This window comes from Felis catus, chromosome C2 (assembly GCF_018350175.1).
Source record: "Felis catus isolate Fca126 chromosome C2, F.catus_Fca126_mat1.0, whole genome shotgun sequence".
Taxonomy (NCBI): Eukaryota; Metazoa; Chordata; class Mammalia; order Carnivora; family Felidae; genus Felis; species Felis catus.
Genome location: NC_058376.1, coordinates 45,750,343 through 45,773,717, shown reverse-complemented (window position 1 = coordinate 45,773,717; position 23,375 = coordinate 45,750,343). Strand labels below are relative to the sequence as shown.

Here is a 23,375-nt window from a genome sequence, read left to right as displayed (position 1 = left end):
AACTATTTCAGCTTTAACTAGAAACTGATAGTGTATGAACACATATGATGAAACCACATGAAATAAGAATTCCTCCACTGTAGAATGGAGTATGCATGCCATATGACCCTGGTATCATTCTGTTAAAAGTATATGAGAATGGGAGTTAAGATTAGTGCATAAAGTAAAAAATAAAAATCTCTAATAATCAAAATTACCATAAAATCCTTTAAGTTACCCTTAAATCACCAGGCCTTGGGTCTTTAGGTACACAAAAGTCAGAGACATTCTGCATGGCCATACAAATGGCATACTGAACAACTCATGAAAAGTCTGAAAGTGGCCCTTGGAATTTTTCAGGACACAGTCCCCACTAAAGGCCTAGGGTTCATTTCTTTGGTTTTCCTTTGATTGCTACACTGACTTCCCTTTTTCTAAACTGGGGTCTAGTTGAAGGTGGAGATGAAGGTGAAGAGAAATAATGAGGAAAAAGAGGGCTTTTGCTTTAAATATACAATTGGAATTTGCATAAGCTATATGCATGTATCTTGTGACTACCAAGTGGTCCATATTAAGTCTGGTTATTCTTAACAGTGACTATACCCTTTTTACCAGTACTCAGTTCTGTTGCTGTATTTACAACTTGGGAGGCTGTTAAAAGCTACATGTTCTTTTATACAATAAATTGCAATGTTATTTTGATTGTGGGATGATTCATTCAAATTCGTATCAGAACGATTCATGATTTGACCCTAATGAAGAATAGTTATGTCCAAAGGTTGAAAACCTATCATAGCATCTACTAATAAATACTTTAATTATTGCTATATTTTTTGTTTCCTAAAGGTATTAATAAGTATTATAAAATAAGCAAAAATTCATATAAAATACAAAATAATAAGGATATCCATTGCAAACAAAGTTAAACAGAATTTTTAATTATAGCATTTCTCCAAGTCTTCACTATTTTAATGTGCAATGTGAACATATAAGAGGATTAAGATTAGCCTCTGCATTATTTTCCTAAATTGTTTCACCAGTTTCTGTAAAGCATAGTTTAAGAAATACTGCTGTAGGAAGTTCACTGAGTTTAAATATCAAAATGACTAGGGTACCCTTATTGCTTGTTAACATAAATAAAGCCACATACACTAGAAAACTGAATGTCCTATTCTAAAACAGTGTGGCTCCCATACCTTTTAATTACTTGTCAAAGGTTTGTTGAGACTGAACAAAATTAAAAGAACGTACTTCAGTGACTTTCCTTTCATGCTCCTATCCCATTCTTGATGCACAAAGTTTGATGACTTGCACTTCAATCCCCTGAGATAACTCTGGAATAACTTTTGAAATTTCACAATTTCATGTAATTGGTGAGTGGAAATGTAATTTGCTAATTTTATATCCTTAGTATAGAAAGGTCGTGGAAGGACGTTCTGTGTCCTAAATGACTTAAATGGTCTATTTCTCTGTTGAAAAGCATTTACTATTTGCTTCCAGAATGTCTCACTACCATAATTCCCTTTCTCTCCACACATCTTTAGTAACCTAGTTACTCTTTGGCCTTTCTACGACTGCATTGGCAGTTGATTTAGTAAGGTCAGGGTCCCCTCATTGTTCATATCCACTGTGCAATAACTTTTCTTTCACGTTATCTTATAAAGAAGTTGAAAAATGCTGCTATTTTCTGCCTTTGAGGGCTGGGTACCATCACCCTCACATGAATTCTCTGGAATATTACCTAATAAACAATAAATGCCCTTTCTTATCAACCATGTACAATGATAAATTCAGTCTGCTATTTGCTGAGCACATAGAAATTTCTGCTATTTGGTGATTAGTGGGAGCTGCCCACCTGAGAAATGTCTTTACAGCAAAATCTGCAGCTCACATTGAAAAAACTACATATTGTAGAACAGAAGGTCAAGGGTCTACAACTTTCCTCAGAAAAATGAGGAAGGGGTAAAGTTAGTAAATTCTAAGTGTATAAATGATGGTCAATTTAGATTAGAGAGAGGGCTGGAATATAGGTAGAATAGGTAATGACACAGTTTAAGGTTCGATTATATATATATATATATATATATATATATATATATATATATGTATGTGTGTGTATATATATACACATACACACACACACACACATACTTGTAATACATCTAAATATGTAAAATTAAGTAGCCCTGAGAGAGCCAATAAGTTTTTACTCTAATGAGCCCTTTGAGTTCACAATAGTACTAGTCTTAATTTAGAAAGTTATCATACAGCTAATCAGTAGGTATTAAAACTGCCAGTAAAAAGCAAGAAGATTTTTATCCTCAAAAGTTTTCCATGTTTTATATTTATGACTCAAATATAATAGTAATATATTGATTAAAAATGATTCAATAAAGGTTATACTTTGAGAAATACTGTTGTAAGGTAAGATCTTGTTTTAACATGAAGCCATCACATGCTTAATGGCTTTTCTCTTGTTACTTACTTTAATATAACTTTCTTTCCCCTAGCTCCTCCATTTATATATGGTTAGTAGAACTGTACAGGTAGGGTCCATTCTATTTTATATGGCTTTTATTTCATTTCTTAATATTTTACATGTTTTAATAGTATTCAAACATTAAAGGAGTGTATAATATTTTATATGTTGATGCTTAATAATTTAATTCCCTGAAGTTAGACTCCTAGATGGCTAGCAACATTATTTTATTACAGATGACTATGCAGTCTTACAACATGTATCTTTTTGTTTTAGTTGAATTACTTCTTTGGGAAAAATCTGTAAGACAGAAGAATTTTTTTTATAAAGTTAAAATTCCCTGATGGCTGGGACCATATCTCACATATCTTTCTATTTTGTGTCAACCTTAGCACAATGCTGAAAGTATTATAGGAATTTATTAAATAAGTGATGATTTAGGCTTAAATATTCTCTATAGAAAAGTTTGGTCCATTACATAATGACTGATTAATGATGAATGATCTCTTTTCATTTAGTTCCCTTAAATTGAAGAGTAAATGCCTATTGATATAATGGTCAACCTATTAAGGAACATGTTGTTTATTTAACTTGTTCCTTGTACTGTGAAAATTTTTGCTTCTGCCTTTATAGGTTTCAGAGTGTAGGGAGAGGCAGCTAAAGGTGGAGTGAGGTAGCACAGGGTTAGGGATCTAGAACCATAGCAGCTGCATTCAACTTACTCAATATCACAGCTTTCACATGAGTTTCTGATCTCATAACTCAGGGATTACACTTCACACTATTTATTTAATTCATAAAATAATCTTCTAATACATAAAATATCTACCTAAACTCTGAAGGAAGAATTTATTTAATCAGATGAAAAAGAGGGGTGCCTGGGTGGCTCAGTCAGTTGATCGTCAGACTTTGGCTCAGGTCATAATCTCACAGTTCATGGGTTGGAGCTCCGTGTCGGGCTCTGTGCTGATAGTTCAGAGCCTGGAGCCTGCTTCAGATTCTGTGTCTCCTTTTCTCTCTCTGCCCCTCCCCTGCTTGTGCTCTCTCTCACTCTCAAAAGTAAATAAACATTAAAAAAATAAAAAAAAAGAAAGAAAAAGAAAACCTCTTTCTACAATGAGCTCTAATAGTAATCTTGAACACAAGTTAAATTAGTAAATGAATTTTGGTATTCTTTTTAAAATATTAAAGTATGATTTTACTCAAAATGCTATAAAATCTCAAATGCATAGAACCATGCAATATATTTTGTGCCTATTTCATGTTTGTGGGTGATATCTCATGGTTCCAAACAATCTGACTCTCCACAGTATTCTATTGGGAGGATGAATTATTTTTCATCAAAGTTTTATTTTCAGTGTCTTCAAGTTTTTTAAAAAACTGATATGATTATTTAATTCCCATAAGGATGATAACTGGTGGAAAGTAGGAAGGAATGACAATTTCAATATTGTAGATGTGTTTGAACATTAGGAGTAATATACAGAGTAGGAATAATACTGCTTAAAAATCTCCCATAATTCTAAACACCTAGCACATTGTCCCTACAGCCAGAGTGATAGATCAGTGAACCTCAAGGAAAGACTATTCTTGTAAGAAAATAATATAGGGACAGAAATGGATTTCTTATCACATGCTAAGTATAGTTCATTGGCAGTGGTTGTCAAAATATGTTCTTAAAAAGGATACTATGGCAGCATTTGGGTGTAGTGGGAAAGAGTGTTGTGATGATTAGTAATGTCTACCATAACAAGGAAAAGAAGGAAAGCATATATTTGCCAACACTGGAAAAATTCAATCTACAAAATGCCTGAGGATATAATCCTAGAACTATGTTGCTGCCATATTTTCCTCATTTCTCCATTTTGTTATAGTTACTACTCTTTTTTTTTTTTCTCAAGTAATGTTCTTCAAGTGGCTGAACATTGTAGGAGGATGTTCAGGGGATATATGGACTATATGCTTGCTACTTATTACCATGAATGAAGGCATATACTCTACCTCCTTGTATTGGCTTAGTAGGACATAAAATAACAGGCTGTGCCTCACTGCAAATTATTTTTGGGCTTTTAATATACTCCATCTATGAAGTCTGATTAGTCCAGAGAAAACCTATTTGGAAATGTAAAAAAAAATGTATCCTCTTTTCCTATATTCGTATTTCTGAAACAGTGCCATATTGGGAAATATCTTGACATTTTGCATGATTGCATACTGTGTGGTGGAAAGAACAAGGGCTTTGCATTTGGTGGGCCTTGTTAAAATACCCAATCCACTAATTACTTGCTATACTCTTTGAGTCTCCATTTCCTTATGTGAGGGATGGGGATAATTATAGTGAGGAGTAAATGACCTAATAGATAAAAGTACCTAGTACAATAACTGGCACACACTAAGCTTTCAACAAATGGTGATAATAGTTATTATTGATGATATATATTGGGATTTTTATCAGTGTTAGTATTGGTATTAATATCAGTATTATCAGTAGCTTGTGCCAACAGTTCATGTGAATTAAATTTAGATTTTCTAACAGGTAGAAGGTTCACACTTCCTGATTAACATTTAATATTTTGTCTTCCTTCCCCCAAAGATTTGCTAATCAATCAAATACAGCACTGGTTTTGGTGAGCCAGTCATTTATGTCATGGAAAATACCACTAAAAGTTCTAGTTATAAAAAAATTAAACAAAATAAGTTTATCCATGACTTGGTATATAGAGATAACTGAATTTAGCAAGTGCTAAAGCCTAGACAGCATTGAGGAAGATCTTTTCAAAATGAATGGAAAATTTTATATCAGATTGAAAGTTATTGCCCTCAGAAGACAACATTCCAAGTGCTTTATAAATGGTACAGAAGAGGTAGTAGCATTTAACCTTGTAATGTTTACTTATAGTTCTCTAAGCAGAGGTTCTCAATTTTGATACTGGTTTGAACTTTTTCCTACCTTCATGACTCACATATCATGAAGCCAAGTAGGTAGCCAAGTGCTTGAAAGTTCAATAGGAAGGAAAGTGGTGGTTCTAGTTTCTAACAGCTAAAATATTCTAAGATCCCTAACTATGGCCCAGTGGGCAGTGAGAATATTTCTAAGTGTCTTGAACTTGGCAGAACATGATTTCTGAGGCAGGTGACTATCAATGACTGGCCCATTGGGTCAACAGCTGCCCATCCCTGAATGCCACCTTTTCACCTGATGTTGTCAAAAGAGCTCATAATGTGTAAAATTCTTTGTTAGTGCTGGGGATCTAGAGCAGGGACTGGAGGAAAGTGTTATTCTCCCATCATATGGTAGCACTGTCCAAAAAGGCACTGGCCAGCTGACTTCAGCCTAGTGCACTCAGTATGCTGAGTGAATGGAGGAATCAGGGGTGAGAGCTGAAGAGGTTGGAGAATGAATGTGTAGAATAATGTGGGTGTGGTGGGGGAAGGTTGGGCTGGTTGAAGGGGCACCCATATAGTCATCAGTTCACTTTATACTATTAAACCACCGGACCTCACATGTAACCCTGGCCTCATGGGAGTATGCTTGGCCTGGGGTTGAGAGTAGCTATAGCATTTATTATGAGGGTCAGGGGAAAGGGAGCAAGAGGTGTTTCAAAGGTCATGGCCAGGAACTGCTCCTGATGCCATTCTCCATATAGCCTTGGCCTCAAAGTGAGCCTCTTCTCCCAGTGGCTGTGCACCATGTGACAGCTACAAATACTTCTTCAAAAGGAGGTTATAAGGCAACATTGTAGAATGAATAAAAGTGAAGGTAGTGTGAAATTCACATTTATAAAAGGATGAATGCCTACATTATAAGGTACTTTTTACAACTTTATATAAAGTATACAAGGTATTTTTTTAAATCAATTGGATTTAAAGTTATACTTATAATATTGCTATGCTCACTTATATATCCACATACTTGAGTAGGACAGAAAGTAAGAATGCTCAGAATTATAGAGCTCTGCATATCCCCATGGGAGCATGCCAGGCATGAGAATATCAGCATTATTTAGAAGCGCTGCTCCAATGAAAGCTTTCTCTGACCAACATTTTTTCTATTGGGTGTTCTTTTTTTTTTTTTTTTTTTTCCAACGTTTATTTATTTTTGGGACAGAGAGAGACAAAGCATGAACGGGGGAGGGGCAGAGAGAGAAGGAGACACAGAATCGGAAACAGGCTCCAGGCTCTGAGCCATCAGCCCAGAGCCTGACGCGGGGCTCAAACTCACGGACCGCGAGATCGTGACCTGGCTGAAGTCGGACGCTTAACCGACTGCGCCACCCAGGCGCCCCTTTTTGTTTTTAATTTTTTTTTCAACGTTTACTTATTTTTGGGACAGAGAGAGACAAAGCATGAACGGGGGAGGGGCAGAGAGAGAGGGAGACACAGAATTGGAAACAGGCTCCAGGCTCTGAGCCATCAGCCCAGAGCCTGAATGGTGTTCTGTCTTTTGAAAGGAAAAACTGCCGATACAAGATTTATAAAATTTCTGATATGCTAGTATAAAATTATTGAGCTGTGGGTTTCACAGCTTTCCTCATCCCTTTTGTTGCCTTTAATTTCTTCTCCTCTTACTATTCTGTCAAAAGAAAGGATAAAAGCTTCTCAGGTGAATTCTTGAGAAAAAAGCAATTAGAGTAGAATAAAAACCATAGGGACCCTAGTGGATGAGAGAGTTATGTCAGTGAAGAAGTGTGGGAGAAACCTGGGAGTCTGGGAATACTTGATGTTTAATAAGAGTACAGGAGAGTTTAATCAGAGTTGCCGTGGATTATACCCTTAAACTCCTTTACCTGTTTGAAAGATAAATGGGAGGAAAGACTGAAATTCTATTCTCTGTCATGTTTCTTTAAACCAACATCACTTGGAGACAGATGACTGGGCTTTGGGACTTGGGGGGTAGATGGGGCAGTTCATAAAACAAACCACACATTCTTCAGCTAACATGCTATCCTTCATACCACATCTCTTGCCCTTAAACAGTCCCAGTTCTCTGGGATCAGGGACAGGGTGGGTAGGTGGCATTGGAGGTGAAGGGGTAGATAAGGGTAACCCTCTCAGGCTGCTGTGAAAATAAGAATGGTGATAATGGTTAGGCCTAGTACCCTTAGAACTCTGGTTCCTTTTGTTTCTCAAACAAAAAAATATATTTTTTAATTTTTTAAAAGGCTTATTTATTTTTAAGAGGGAGAGAGAGAGAGAGAGTGCACAAGCAGGGGAGGGGCAGAGAGAGAGAGAGAGGGACACACAGAATCTGAAGCAGGCTCCAGGCTCCCAGCTGTCAGCACAGAACCCGAGGTGGGGCTCAAACCCATGAACTGTGAGATCATGACCTGAGTCGAAGTCGAACAGTTAACCAACTGAGCCACCCAGGTGGCCCTCAAACAAAAGTACATTAACAGCAGAAAACACTAGCCCATATATCTTTATCAGAAACAAGGACAGCAAATCAGTCATCAAATGAAACTGCCAACTTTATATAAAGTATGCAACTCTTGCCCATGTGTGGTGGTGCCATCACAGACTTGCCATTTGCTGGCCTGTCCACAGGACACCGCATATAACATCAAACCATAAATTTCTGGCCTTAAGACACAAGCCCTCATGTTGACTTTACCTCAGGATCATTTTGACTTTTTGGCATATTTCTCATCTTAGAGTCTTCATCATTATTTTCCAAGTACGATAAACATTCATAATCTTGAAAAAGCAGGGAAGAAATGGTTTTATCTATTTTTCTTCAAAAAGAAGGTTCTTACCTGCCTGCTTCTACAGCCATAGAACAGTTAGAGAGCTCTGTTGATGGGCACTGGCTGTGGGGTCCATTTACCCTATACCACAATGAAAGGCTCAGATTAAATGAGTTCAGTTTATAGATAACCAAAGTTCTTTTCCATTAATGCACACTCACTGCATGATCTCTTTCTGTTAGCTCTTTCTCTTCCATGTCAATGCATACCCATCTCTTCAATAAGACATATAAAAACAAAAACCAAGAAATATTTTCTCCAACTACTTCTCTTTCTCTTCAGAGACAGGCTTCTTAGTGCTTTGTATTGCTCTTCTCTCTGACCTCATATTTACTTCTGCTCCATTGCAGTCTGTCTCACACAACTTTATTCAAATGCTCTCACTAAGGCTGCGCATAAATACCTGACCACTCTGTTGCTAAATTCAATGGGCCCACGTCACTTTTTATCTTACTGAAGCTTTGTGAAGACTTGGGGCATTACACTCCTTGAAAACTCTCCCCATTGTTTTTGTTTGTTTGTTTGTTTCTTTTCTTTTCTTTTTTTTTTTTAGCTCCTATGACACTGCTCTTTCCCTGCTTTCATTATTACCTGTCCGGTTCTTCTTTCTCAGTCTCCTCTGGGTACTCTCCTTCAGCTTATTTCTTAAATCTTGGTGTTGTACTCTTTCCCTGTGTTAATTTGCATACTTTATAGTCTCCATGGGTCATCTTAATATTCATGAATCTTCAGCTATAGTCTCTATGTTGATGATCTTCAAATCTTCAGCTCAGATCTTTCCACCTGAGGTTCAACCTACACATATAACTGCCTATTGGACATCTCCACCCACACACCCCACAGGCACCTTCAATTCAGCTTACTTGAAATGGTCTCATTTCTATTCTAGAACCTTATCCTTCTTTCTCTTTCTCTTAGTGGTAATATTATATCAGCCAGCTTGTCTAAGAAAGTAACTTTGACAAAATTCTTGATTCTTCTCTCTCCTCCCTCCATATTCAGTCGGCGACCAAGACACATTTTTTTCCTTGCCTGATAATAAATCCATTCTCTTATCTCCTGACCCCACGCTTTTTCCCATTTCATGAGTCAGGCCCTAATCTTTTCTATCTTGAGTTTCTATAAGCATCTGTCTCTGTTTCCAGTCTTGTTCCTTGTTTTGCACTCAGTCTAAATCAGCTCTGGAGTGATCTTGCAGAAATGTAAATGTGATCATGCCATTCTCTTGCTTAAAATCCTTCAATGACTGCCCTTTCATGATAAAATCCTAAATCGTTCCCCTCCCCCTGCCGCCCTTTAAGCTTCCTCTGTTGGACTGCTTTAGGGAAGATGGGCTAGAGTAATAGTTTAATCTCTAGCTATTTCATGCTTGGCTTCACTTTACTGAGGCTGCCAATTAGTGATTTAGAGGTGAATTCTTGTGTGCTCTGCAGTGAACTGAGGCCTGCTTTAAGTAGTCCTTGAAGAGCCTTTGGCCTTACTACTAAAACCTGCACCGACTTGAACCTATGACCTAAAGTTGAACATCTGTATATCCTGTTGGCTGTCCCCTGAGTTAGGAAAGTGAGCTTTGGAAATACTTTGGGTATTTCTAAGTCCTATTTGGCTAAATAAAGACATATATTCCCAGTCTGAAAATATTTTAAATGTAATCTTTTCAGACATAGATAGTAGTGTTTCTTTTCTTCTACACTCCCCCCTTCTTATAACTGATTTTTAGAGAGAGAGGAGTAGATCTTCTCAACTCTACTGACTTTTACAAAATGGTGTATGAGCGCCTTCATTTTCTTGTCTTGTCATTTGTCTTTTTCTGGTTTTAGAAATGGAAAGTAACAATAGCTGGGTGTGATCATATCAGCAGGAAACACCTTCACTCCTGGCTGATTCACAAATTGCCCCTGTCTTGCTTACCATTTCAAATAGAGGGTCAGAACATAGAATGGACAAGAAAATTAAAGAGGCTGCAAATATATACCAATACTACTTACAGAGGCAAGGAAGGATAGGTAAATAAACAAAAAGATATACAAATACCAAAGATGCCCACAGGTTAAAAAAAAGAATATATATATATATGTACATATACATATATACATATATTTTTATGTGTATATATATATATGTACATATATGTGTGTCTATATATATGTATATATATATATGTATAAAGTAATTCAGAAAGATTAGATATGGAGAGAACAAAAGGAGTACCTGTTTTCTTTAAAAAAATCCATTTAACAATGCTAATAAATTATTTTTTCAGCTGATAAACAAAATATGGTTTGTATAAAATATTCTAAAAGGTTGGCAACTAGACAGTTATTACAGTAAACTTTCTCCTCTCTACCTGTTAGTCTTGTCTATAGCCTGAAAGAAATGATTGTTGAGGGGGAAAAATCGACACGATGCATCTTACACAAGGATGTCCTCCACCAGGGTGTGAAGGGCACTGGGATTGCGGATCAGTTTGTCAAGGAAGCTGACAATGTCAGTAAATTTTGGTCTGTGGTTTCTCTCCTTCTGCCAGCAATGGAGCATCAGCTGGTGTAGAGATGCTGGACAGCCCATGGGAGCCGGAAGTCTATAGCCTTCTTCAATGGACAGAATGACCTAAATGCAAACATACATAGGTTAGTCTCTTACTTTTTGGAACAAATAACACAATATATGCTAAATTATAATTCCTTTTTATATAGGAAGTAGAGGCCAAAATTTTGGTAAACATGAAAATTACTTGTGAGTACAAGCAGCCCAAACAAAGATAAATACACAAGTTGCAAGTATCTACATTAATATCTGCTGACACCTCTTTGAGGAAAATATTTTTAAACATGAGGTATTCAGAAGGGAGGTTAAGCTTCATCACAATTTCAAGAAATAGTTCCTGTGTGATTTAGCTGGAATGTCTGAAAACCCAATTAGGACATCAGAAAGTCAGCATTGGATTGATGCATTTTGTGCAAACCACCTGTGGCAAGTGTTTTAAGTAAAATTATACCTCTGCTGAAGCACTGAACTTCTGAGTCATTTTTTATCCTTTTATAATAATGTCAGTGTGTATTCTTTTGCTGGCTATCATTCCTTCTTTCTTCTTTATTGCCTATTTAATTTCTCTTTGCTTACTTCTGGCTTTCCCTTAGTCTGACACTGATGTGATTATGAAGTCCTCTCAGAACTTCTAGGGTCATTCAATCCTTGAAATGCTATCAATGGTTACCTTAAGGCCACAGAGCATTAGGGTCATTCAGCCTGAGTATCCTTGGGGCCAGCACGGTCCAATTGAACTTTCTGTGATGACAGAAATGTTCTCTCTGTCCAACATGACAGCAAGTAGTCACATGTACCTGTTGAGTGCTTGAAATGTGGCTATTAAGACTGAGGAACTGAATTTTGTATTTTAGTTCATTTTAATTAGTTAAAATTTAAATTTAAATAGCCATATGTGGCTAATGGCTACCGTACAGGACAGTGTGGCTCTAGTGAAAGGAATTTTATGAGAAGTCAAAGTTAAGAGTAACAAATGATGATAGTAAGTTTTTTTGTTTGTTTTGTTTTGTTTTGTTTTACTTAGGAAATCACACAGAAGATAAAGCAGGATTATCATCTACTTCATATACAGCCCACCTGAGAATTTCCTAGTAATATGATATAATTGACTCTGAATTTATACAGCTTATTTATTTATTTATTTATTTATTTATTTATTTATTTTTTGTGAAGTGCTCAAAGGATTCATGTGACCCTTTATTCTTATATCCTCTCTGGGAGAAAGACAAAGAAAAGGGTTCATTCCCCATTTTTGAGGTGGGAAACTGAGGAACAGACTGATAGTTAAAGACAGGCACAATTCAACCTCATCCCTGCCCCTCATCAACAATAGAAATACAAAAATGCAAGTGCTAATATTGCTAACAGGAGACCTCTCTTTACTGTAGCAATATCTACATGCTTTCTTTAATTCTTAATTTCTTTTTTAATGGCCACTATTTGACAGGACCCTGAAATATCCGTAATTTATGCTAGAGGCAGTTTGTAAAAAAGGAGCAATAATATGCCTTCCAGAACCTCTTAGCTGCTAAGCTTTAGCTTTTTTGTAATAGGGGATTTCTCACAACCCCATCAGTGTCTTTGTGACCAGAACACTTTAACCCATCAGGATAATAGCATTTTTTAATTCATTTTATCTCATTATTGAACAGGATTTTTTTTACCTGTTTTCTGATTATTTTTGCTACTGAATAGGCTTGGATTTTAAGATATTTTACAACAATTTTTAGTATATCAAAACTACTGTAGATAGTTTTGAAAAGTAACTAAGAAAAATAGTATAGGAAAGGATACAAAAATGCTGATTTGAAGGGGTACACGCACTCCCATGTTTATAGCAGTGCTATCAACAATAGCCAAATTAAGGAGAGACCAAATGTCCATCAACTGATGAATGGATTAAGAAGATGGGATATATATATATATATATATATATATATATATATATATATATCACACAATGAAATACTACTTGGTGATGGAAAAGGAGGAAATCTTGCAACAACATGGATGAAACTGGAAGGTATTATGTGAAGTGAAATGAGTCAGTCAGATAAAGGCAGATATCATATGATTTCACTCATATGTGGAATTTTAGAAACTTAACAGATGAACATAGGGGAAGGGAAGGAAGAATAAGATAAAAACAGAGAAGGAAGCAAACCATAAAAGATTCTTAAATACAGAGAACCAACTGAGGGTTGATGGGGGTGAAGGGGTGGAGGGTTGGTTAAAAGGGTGACAGGAATTAAGGAGGGCACTTTTTGGGATGAGCAGTGGGTGTCATATGTAAGAGATGCATCACTGGATTCTACTCCTGAGGCCAAGACTACACTGTACACTAACTTGAGAATAAAAAAAAATAATAATAATAAAAAAGAAAAATAGGATAGAATTCCATTATAAAAAGACTTTAAAATCCTACCCTAGGAGAGCTCTCTAGTTGATTGACCACAGTTACCTAATTATAAGTGCATAGAATAAAATAGATGACAATTGAGGCCACACTTTGAAGAAAAAAAAATCAGCTGCTTTTACTCAGTATTCATCATGTGTTAGGTGATTTGCATGTTCATTGACTGATTAAAATAACTCAGTATGGTAGTTATTATTATCTCTATTCTTATTTATTTATTTATTTATTTATTTAAAAAAAGTCTTATTTATTTAAGTCATTTCTACACCCAAATGTGGGCTCAAACTCAGGACCCTGAGATCAAGAGTTGCACACTCTTCTGACTAAGCCAGCCAGGTTCCCCATATTATCCCTATTCTTAAGTGAAAAAATTTAGCCTCAGAGAGGTTAGGAAAATTGCCTAAATCCACACAGCATAGATGGCAGAGTTAGCATTTAAATCTAGTTCCTTTAGCTTTCAAACTTTTTCCTCTGACCATTCCTCAGAAATGTTTTTCAGTTCTCATGATAACATCTTCCGTTCCAATTTTATATCAACTAACACAATTTTAGGAGTGATTGCCATGTTACCTTTTGTCATGGCACTTGGCAATTGGACTTCGATGTTTTTATCTGGATCCTGAATTTTATATTCTGGGTAAATCAAACACATGTTTACTTCAGAGTTTGCAAAATGTTATCTCAGGCTGAACAGAGTCATTTCTGAATGCTTCTGAGTCTTGTACACATTTCTATTATTGCTTCTATTACATTGTATTGTAACCATTCATCTGCTTTTCCTCTAAGGCTATTCATACCTGAAAGCAGGAATTATGTCTGTAGATTTTATATTCTCATCATTTAGTATGGTGCTTGACACATAAATAAATGTTACTGAACAAAACCAACGCTATTAGAAGAAAATTTTGGATTTGTTTCGGTAGAATAGCAGATTCTTAGAAAACCCAAAGTTTCAAGCTACCCAAGATGGATTCATGGTACAAGCATGACAGCATGTCAAGTCCTCTCCGAAGGAAGTATTACTAAAAAATTGGTGCGTCACGCAGCATTCTCCAAAATGATCTCATGATCTCACTCTGGCTTGCTTGGACAAAAACTGATGACACTGGGGCTTGCTCTTCTCCAGGAGAGAAGGACTGGACTCAAACTCAACTTTCTGTAAGACTGGTGGCTTCTTCCTCCTGTCTGGAGGCCACTCCCAGTGACCTCAAGGTCACTCTCCTAGACAACTCTCATAAACAGTTAACACCCAAGGCCACACTGCTTGGTGCCAAGCAGGCTTTCATATTCTCTTCTGACAGAATTGCTCTCATAATTGTTCTAGAAAAGGAGAGAGTGACAAGAGAGTATGGTCTCTCATCTAGAACTTTTACCCATAATGAACTCAGTACTGTGTCTGGCCCTAGCATGCTTTTCTGTGGGGACAGTGGGAGGATTGGGGAACTCATGACTTTTCTTCTTGAGGACCTCTGACTTTTAAGTTTCCTCAATCATTTAACTTGTGACCTTGTGAAAGGTGTTGAGCCCTGGTTCATGTCAGGTGTCAAACATGAAGGTTCCTTATAGGATAATAGTAATAACAAGAATAACAACAGTGACAATAACATCTAACACTTAATGAGAGCCCTTGGATACTTCCAGGTACCAGTTCTAAATGATTTACACGTATCAACTCTTTTAATCCTCACAATAACCCTATGAGGTAGGTACTATCGTTATCCCTACCTTATAGATAAGGAATGTAAACATAGAGAGATTTAACTTGCCTAAGATTGCACACCTAAAAATTCTGGCTTTGAGGGAGCCAAAGAAAGATTAAGCAATATGATCCACAAATGGTTAACAGACAGCAACATCTTTCTAATAGCTTTTTAAATGTATTCAACCAAATATATATATATATACACACACACACACACACACACACACACACACACACTATATATATATATATATACTATGTACACTATATATAAGAGTTAACAAATGAGTAAGAAATACCTCTGTCTTTTGGAAACACATATTCTGGTGAAGAAGACTGGGGAGTTTGAATACAGTAAATGCCCGTAGAACAGGGAGTTACGGGAGCATGTGGAAGGAGTGCCTAACCCAGTCTTGGGAAGGCTTCTCAGAGGAGGTGAGCTGGATCTTACAGGAAATGGAGGAGGTAGCAGGGTCAACTGGTCAGGCTGAAGGGAGGGAGATGTGACCTGATCAGGGAATGAAAGTAGATTCCTGCAGCTAGACTAGAATCTTCAAAGAGAGGAATGGTAAGATTTGAGGCTGGAAGGTTATGTAAAATTACATTTCTTGGGATCACGAATGATTTTGTATGCTACAAATGACTTTTTTGCAAAGGGTTTAGGGTTTTAGCAAGTAAATGACACCAGATTTGCCTTTGGAAAGCTTGCTCTGGCTGCAGTGTGGAGAGTGCACCTGGGATGGGGAGGGGTGGGAGGCCAGGAAGGAGGCTTGTAGGGATCCAGGCTGGAGATCAGGATGGCCTTACTGGAGGCCATGGCCGTGGTGTACAAAAGTGGACTGATTTGACAAGAACACATGATAGGGTTAAGATTAGATATGGCAGGACAGGTTTTTGAACTTGGTCAACTGGTAAAGACAGGACACAGGAGAAGAAAGAATTTGGGGGCTGGGCGATGCTGCGCTCAATTTCCTATGAGCTTTCTGGTTTCAGCTTCAAGTAACATATATAACTCTGTGAGCTTATTATGTGCCAAGCTCTGGACTAGGTGTTTTAACATAGCTCACTTTATTTAGTCTCTATTTAGGTCTCAAATTACCTTATTATGTGAGTATGGTTATGCATATTTTATAGGTAAGAAAACCAAAGCTCAAGCTGATAAATAGATTGGGTTGTTATTGCATAGCTAATAATCCCCTGAAAAACAGACTGATAAGATCATCTTGATAGCCTCTGAATCACGGTAGTGGTTGAGAACATCTGTGCTGAGCCTTGAGCCACATCCCTGACTTATTCCGCCAGAATTAGGTCCTGAGTCTCTCTCACGCTCTTGCGCCCTCCAGGCTTCACTCTCACCTATGTGCGTGTGCCTGCCACAGTCACAGCGCATGCTTGGCTATCTCTGCTGGGTTTCAGATCTATTGCCTACATGACATAGAACTTCATAAGGCTGTCATACAGATATCTTAGATTTATTTTGTACAAAACCTATCCCATTCCTCCTCTGGAATTCCTGTCCTTTGCAAAGGGTACCGCCGTTCTTCTCATGACTCAAGGCAGAGATCAAGGAGTCATGTGGATCTCTCTCTGCCTTGATACTCAAAAGTAACTTAAGTTGTTCTGATTCTACTACCTTCATGTATTCCAAATCTGTTCCATTTTAAATTCTCCCAATGATTTACTCCCCATTTTGATAACAGCCTCCTAACTGGTGTCCTTGCCTTAATTCCCTTCTCCAATCATCTCCCACAGCCCATGCAAAGCAATCTTGACTGTGGGGGCTGTGATCCCATCCCCCCATATCTGAAATTCTGCAGGAGCCTGGCTCCCAGTCCCCACATTTGGCTGTGTCCAGATCTTTGCTCCAGCCACCACAAAACACTTGTGCTCTTTCAGCTGGACGAGCTGAGCCCCTCAAGAGCAGCAACTGTTTCTTTTTCCCATAGGGTTCCAGCATCCAGCACAATGCCTTGTCAAGTCAAAAAATAGTTTCAATGGTCACATATGTGATCTATGAAAACTATTTTATGGGCAGCTTGAGAAAACCTATATTAACCTTTATCTTCATAAACATGTCTTTTGTGAGTAGTTTTGTTTTATAGGTGTTTTCTGATTCCTTAGTTAAGGAATGACAAGGAAGCAGAAGCATATGGGGTACTTTGTCTAAAAGACTAATTGAGGTTTGTTGTTTTAGTATATGAAGGGGTGATGATTAACTAGAAAGAATTTTGTAACAGTTTGGTTTATGATAGTTGTAGGCTGTCATCCTGTGGAGAAGAATTATACAAGGTTAAACCCTTATTTAAAAATGCAAGAAGAAAATTAAAATAAAGTGAAAAAATATGAAAATGACTGCAGTAATAATTTCCATGCAGAGGTAGAAGGAATTAGATTCTGTCAGAATTTATTATCTAAAACCTGGCTGGTTATTCTAAACAGACCGTACTGGTTCCTTGTCATCGACACTGCAATTTTTAGCAGCCTAGAATCAACATAAGGCTCAGTTGGGGCACGTAGCAGACTGTTCTGTTCTTGCTGAATCTGATGAGTTTTCCAATTGTGTTGACAGTTTCTGAATCAAAGCAGGAAAAGGTGCACCTTTTATTAAACCAGGCAAACAAGAAGTAGACAGTCAATATGAAGATGCTGAGACATCCCTGAACAATACCATTGAACAAGGACTGCTCGGGCTATGCAGGGAATCACATTTTGTGTTATAAAACTGCTGAGTATCTCCAAAAAGAAGCACACTGAATTTAGTTATTCATACTTTCTTTTAAAAGAAACTGTCTCAAAATTTTAGTCTACTGAAATGTATACTAGTAAATGGAATGTGAAGTGGTTTTATTTTTATCTTCCCTCTAAATATTCATCATTGCTTTGTGGAAAACCTATAATTTCAGGTAAAAGGGGGAAGGTGAAGCAAAGGGTCCCAGTATACACTCACTTTTTGTGATAATGATTACTTATACATATTAGGATATTTGGACTTGTAATACAATAATACTGAAAACACCGGTAATCTATTTTCCTAATATGCAATATAAAGGTTGCATCTACATGGGAGAGAAAAAAAAGAAGGAAAGAAGTGGTCATAAGAAAATAACATTTATAATCTTATTTTGTTATTCAATATTTTTCAACATCTAGGATTTAAAATTCAGTGAAAGGCAGTCAAGACGCAAATTAAATTCAGGGTACAGTAAGAAAAAAGGGGGTAGAGAGGGGAATGAATAAGGTACAGGCAGAAACAATTTTTTTTTCAGAGGCTCATTTGTAATTTGTAGATCATTAGGGTGTAGAAACTGAAGATTTCCTCATTTTAACTTTAAGATGAAAAGTTTCTTAAAAGTCTACACTTAAGGCAGTTCTCAAATCTCACTTTTTGGAACTCACCATAGAATGTCAAGGACATATAAAATGTATAGAGTGTTTGTCCTCAGTAGGTTACCACCTTTTGGACTGTTGAATGAGTGGACAAAATGGGGAACGATATGAACCGTAGGACTTTCCAAGGTGAAAGGTTGTTGATGGTAAGACTTGTCAACTGGAAAAGCTTTTACCCCTAACAGTAGAAAGTCATGCTTGTTAAGACAGATAACTAACACTTTATATGTAACACTGCTTCAGTGAGTAAGTCATGGAAAGAGCATTAGTGAAGGTGTCACTTGTACTGCATCAAAGTCCGAAACTGTCACTAATAAACTCAGTAGTTGGGCAAGTCTCTGTCTCCTCATTAAGGAAGAGAAGAGAACTGGATTTAGTACTTGCAAGAGTACCTTTTAGCTAAAAAAGCTATTTATAGAGTCACTGAAATTGCAGTCTTAATCTGCAGGACCTTTGGTAACATCTCTGCATCTTGAGTTTTTGTAACCTCTATGTCTAGATTTGGCCTTCATTGAATGGTCTGTTTCCCACAGAATTCCAAATGCAAATGCAGGGAGACAAAAATCTGGACAGGGCCAGAGTCTGTCCTGATAAACTAAGACTGAGAAGCTATGGAAAAATAGTTTATGAGTACAAAGAAAAGGGAGATTTTAAAATGTCCTCTTTGTAAATGCTCCAAAGACAGCAAAAGATGGAATAAAATTTGTAAGAGCTAAAGATTGTAAATATATTTCAATATATAAATATATTGAAGGTATAATTAATTTTTTATGAAAACATTACTGGCATATATACATTCTTCAGCTTTGTGGTTGTTTGGTTAAAAAAGTTTCCCTTGGAAATTACACCGAGGTAGTAGTATATTAGTTATTGGTTTCCTCTACTTAAAACTTTACCATTTGAATTATTTACAATGGTGATTAATTGCCTTTCATAATATCCCCTATTACTCTTGCCTCTGTAGCAGACATGCATTATGCTAGTGTAATTAGTATGAATTTAATTAAAATGTTGCTATTTTCTATGTACCAATAGAAGGAATTATTGAAAAATTGAGAAAAGGAAGGCCATTTTGACAATTGCCTTGGTAGAGTACATATTCAAAGAAATGCAAAAATTCCCTCGGTAATATGGAAAAGTTGAAATAATGGGAATGGGCCTTTAGCAATTTCCTGTGTCTTCCACAGATCATTACACAAGAACCATTACGTAATAAAGAAGAGTTTGGAAAATCTAATCAGAGACAAGAATTGGAAATGACTGGACTCTCTGACTCATAAAACCATACTGCATTTCTAGGTAAGTGGATTCTACACATCCACCATTCTTGGCTGAAACACTGATTTATAATTGAAAAGGTTATAGAATTATGAGGACAAACAAGAAATATGGTAAAAGGTTATTTTCTTCCTTCATAAATTTTGAAAAAAGGAATCAATTCAGACAAGGTCAAAAGGTTCTTTCCAACCATATCACCTATAAAAGGAAAACCCTGAAGATAAACTCCAATTTTGTTTCTTCAGGTAAGTTTCCGAAAGCAATCTAAAGCAAAACTCATTATTACGTAAAAACTTTTGAAAACTGAAGGGAATAAAACCCCACAGAAACACTGAGACAGCGTTATGTTTCCTTGTAAGCTTTCAAATGAGATGATCCCTGATACTGGTTATCTTTTTGGGAAACTGAACTAGCTTAGTAGCATATGCCTAAATGATACCATACCCAGGGGACATTAGGGTTTCAAATTGCTTCAAGGAGACTTTTTTTTTTTTTTTTTTTTTTTTTTTTTTTTTTTTTTTTTTTTTTTTTTTTTTTTGTACGGCATTATGTCAAGGGAAAAACTAAAAACAAAACCAAACCTGACCCAAGACTCTGGTCTTGTGTTCAGATCATTAGTTTGAGCCAAGTCGCCTCTCATTTATGTGGCATTAGTTCTCCTCCCTACATATTAGCTCTGTGGGGATTTGGTTATTTAATGTTTCCTGCTGCTCATGTTTTGCTTCCATTTTCTTCTGTTAAGCACATTACACAGTGTAAGTGTTGGGAGAACTGCAGTGCCCTTGGTGTCTGTCATCTTCGGAACCTGCATAGCTCCTAGCATTACATTGTACTTCCACTGTATAATAAACAACAATTATTTTGAACTTGAATGAAAATAACATAAAAATTATCCAGCAGTATCATAAAAAAAAAAAAGCTAGAAAACAGTAAGGAGCTGTGCACCTTCAATGTACCCGTGACACGTTTCTGCTAGTAGGCTAAATTTGTCCATCATTAGAATTTGATTTTAAGCTACTGCTGTATATATTTTTGAGAAATGTTATAAAAATGGTACATTTCATAAATTTTTAATATCAAAACCCAGAACACTGCAGAAAAGATTTATAATTCCAAACAACAGTGAGTCAATCTGCATTCTTTTGCTAACAGAAAACAATGAAAACACTTCTTGTATGACAGAGTGGCATACATAATTAAAGATGCTTTGATTTCGTTATGTAGAACTTCTGTGGTATAGAGATTTCTTTGAAAATTAGACTTGCACAGTGTAGCTTGGGGGCAACTTGGTGGCTCAGTCAGTTGGGTGTCCAACTTGATTTCAGCTCAGGTCACCACCTCATCACAGTTCATGAGATTGAGCCCCGTGTTGGGCTCTGTGCTGACAGCATGGAACATGCTTGGGATTCTCTCTCTCCCTCTCTCTGCCCCTCCCCTGCTTGCTTGTGTACATGCTCTCCCTCTCAAAATAAATAAATAAACATAAAAAAAACCCATGCACTTTGGAGTAAGCAGGGGGCTTGAACTTCAGTTCTACCAATGCTAGTAACCTTGGGTAGGTTATTTAAACTTTCTAGAAAGCTTTAGTTATCTCACCTAGAAATGGGAGTAATAATAGGATTTATTTTAGATAGTTATTTTCAAGATTAAATGAGCCATAATCTAAAATACTTTCTCAGAAATGCAAGCTATGTTTATTACATTTGATTAATTAAATACCTTCTATGTACCTGGTGTTTTACAGACATTATCTCTAATTCTTTTGAATCCTGCAGTTGAGTATTCTGAATACTGTTACAGACAGTAAGACAGTATCTCAAAAAGCTTCAACCACTTTCCTAAGATAACACAGCCAGTGAACTGTGGAGTTTGCATTTGAACCCAGATCTTTCCAGACTAAAACAGTGATTCTTCACTGGCTGTGATTTGTGTGCCCCATCTCTGACTGGAGACATTTTTGGTTATCATGTCTGGGAAGATGGTACTGACATCTGGTGAGTAGAGGCTGAGGACACTGCAAAACATCCTACAATGCACAAGGCAGTCCCCACAACAAAGAACTACTCAGCCCAACAGTCAATATGTCAACAGTTCTGAGGTTGAAGAACCTTGCTCCAAAGCTCTCATGATCTTGCCAATATACCAGCTCCCTCACTAGAATACAATGATGCACAATGTTAATGTTTTAGTGCCCTTTGATACTACAATAAACAAAGTTGCTTTTGAAAATTATGTATACCAAAAAGGACAAAACAGTCTATCTCTGGAGGTACAACTACTTTCCTTAGGGGACCTCCTCTCTCACTGGGTGTGATTATGTGGAAATTTCCAATCACAGTGCTCCACCCACCTCTAAAGGCACAGGCTGGTACATAAAGCTAGCTTGGCCAATCACAGCATCAATTTCCTTGGCATGGTTTTGGCTCAGGTTTGGGCAGGACCCTGACAGAGCCAACCAGAGTCGTCTCTGGGATTGGTGTATGAATTTTCACAGAGGAAAAATGTTTCATTCTGCTGAGGAGTCCTGAGCCCCAGAGTGTAAAGAATACAAGAAAGAGGACCTTTGCGGTAGGAGAAAATGAGGTCCGTTGACCTAGGGAAGCATTAAAAATCCTGCACGATCCTTGGGATTCAGCACCATTAAACCTTCTTAGTCTCATGAATGAAAAAAAAAATTTTTTTTTACTTAAGTTAGTTTGGGTTGAGTTTTTGTCATTTAAAATCAAAAGAACGCTGAACAATAGAGTATGCATACTTTTTTGGTATATTTAAAAAAAAAAACCGTTCCATTCACACAGTGTTGTTTCTAATAAAAAAAAAGGCAGTATGATGATTACACTTGAGGGACGCACATTCTATTTGGGGACAGGGCTGAGATTTACAAATGTCAGAACTTCACTTCCTCATCTACATAGTGGCCTCCTTGAGGGCAGGAACTGGGTTTTCTAGTTCTCCATCCCCATACCACATGCACACCTGGGCCCAGTGACTGGCACATGTTTAATAAGTAACTACTGAATAGCTAAGCAGATGGCACCTGCTGTAATGTTTGTTAGGCCTTTTATGGACTAATCTTGTATACTCTGTTTTTTCTCAGTTCCTTTCCCTAATGTACAGTACCACTGACCTTTGGGAAACTCATTATATTATTCAGTAAAACAGATTCTACAAACTCAGAATTGCTCATTGTAATAAAATTTGCCAGGGTCTACAGAATAGAGGGACTATTTTATAAAAATGATCTGAAATTTCCTAAACTCATTTAAAATTGTAAAACATGTTAATATTCCGTATTTAACTAAGCCCATAGCTTAAACTAACCAAAATGTAGTAAAAACATAAAATATTCAAACAGAACATAGTTGGATTTTTATTGTCTAAAATATTACTTTCTTTATTTAAAATGCACCTTGGCAAACATAAGACTATACTTTGACCAAACAAATGAGAAATGCAGAACAAATAGAGAATAACCAACCAGTATTTGGAGAGGAGCAGGTGGGGAAGTTTTGATTAAGCTATTTCTGCTTCCAAACAGAAATCCTGGTTATAGGATCTGTCACAGATATGCTGACTTCCAATATGTTACGCTAAACAGAATTTCAAATCTTTACAGCAGCAGCAAAAAATAGTCACAAGATACATAAAGGATTTTAGCTCTTACCGCTTTCCCCTGGTCTTGTATTGATCTGAGGACCTCAAGAGTTTGAATCCTTCCCCACCCACAACTTCTTGTTCTCCTCCTATTTTTAGATTCTTGCTTGAATACTCTTTGGTAGCCACTCAAAGACTTTGAAAATTGCCCGCTTAGTTCCTATCTGGTCCTCAAAAAGCAGCCAAGCT

The 23,375-nt window shown here is 36.8% G+C and overlaps 1 protein-coding gene across 5 annotated transcripts in view; it reads right to left on the bottom strand.

Annotated features, from left to right (window-relative positions):
- Positions 1-23,375, bottom strand: part of EPHA6 (EPH receptor A6) — an 854,316-nt gene that overhangs the window by 4,872 nt on the left and 826,069 nt on the right. For all 5 annotated transcript variants that reach the window (XM_019839578.3, XM_019839585.3, XM_023238878.2 and 2 more), the window contains 2 exons: positions 10,619-10,812; positions 8,212-8,283 (listed from right to left, as the gene is read on the bottom strand). In XM_019839578.3, coding sequence (XP_019695137.1) covers positions 8,212-8,283; positions 10,619-10,812 — 266 coding nt within the window. The remainder of the gene's footprint in view (positions 1-8,211; positions 8,284-10,618; positions 10,813-23,375) is intronic.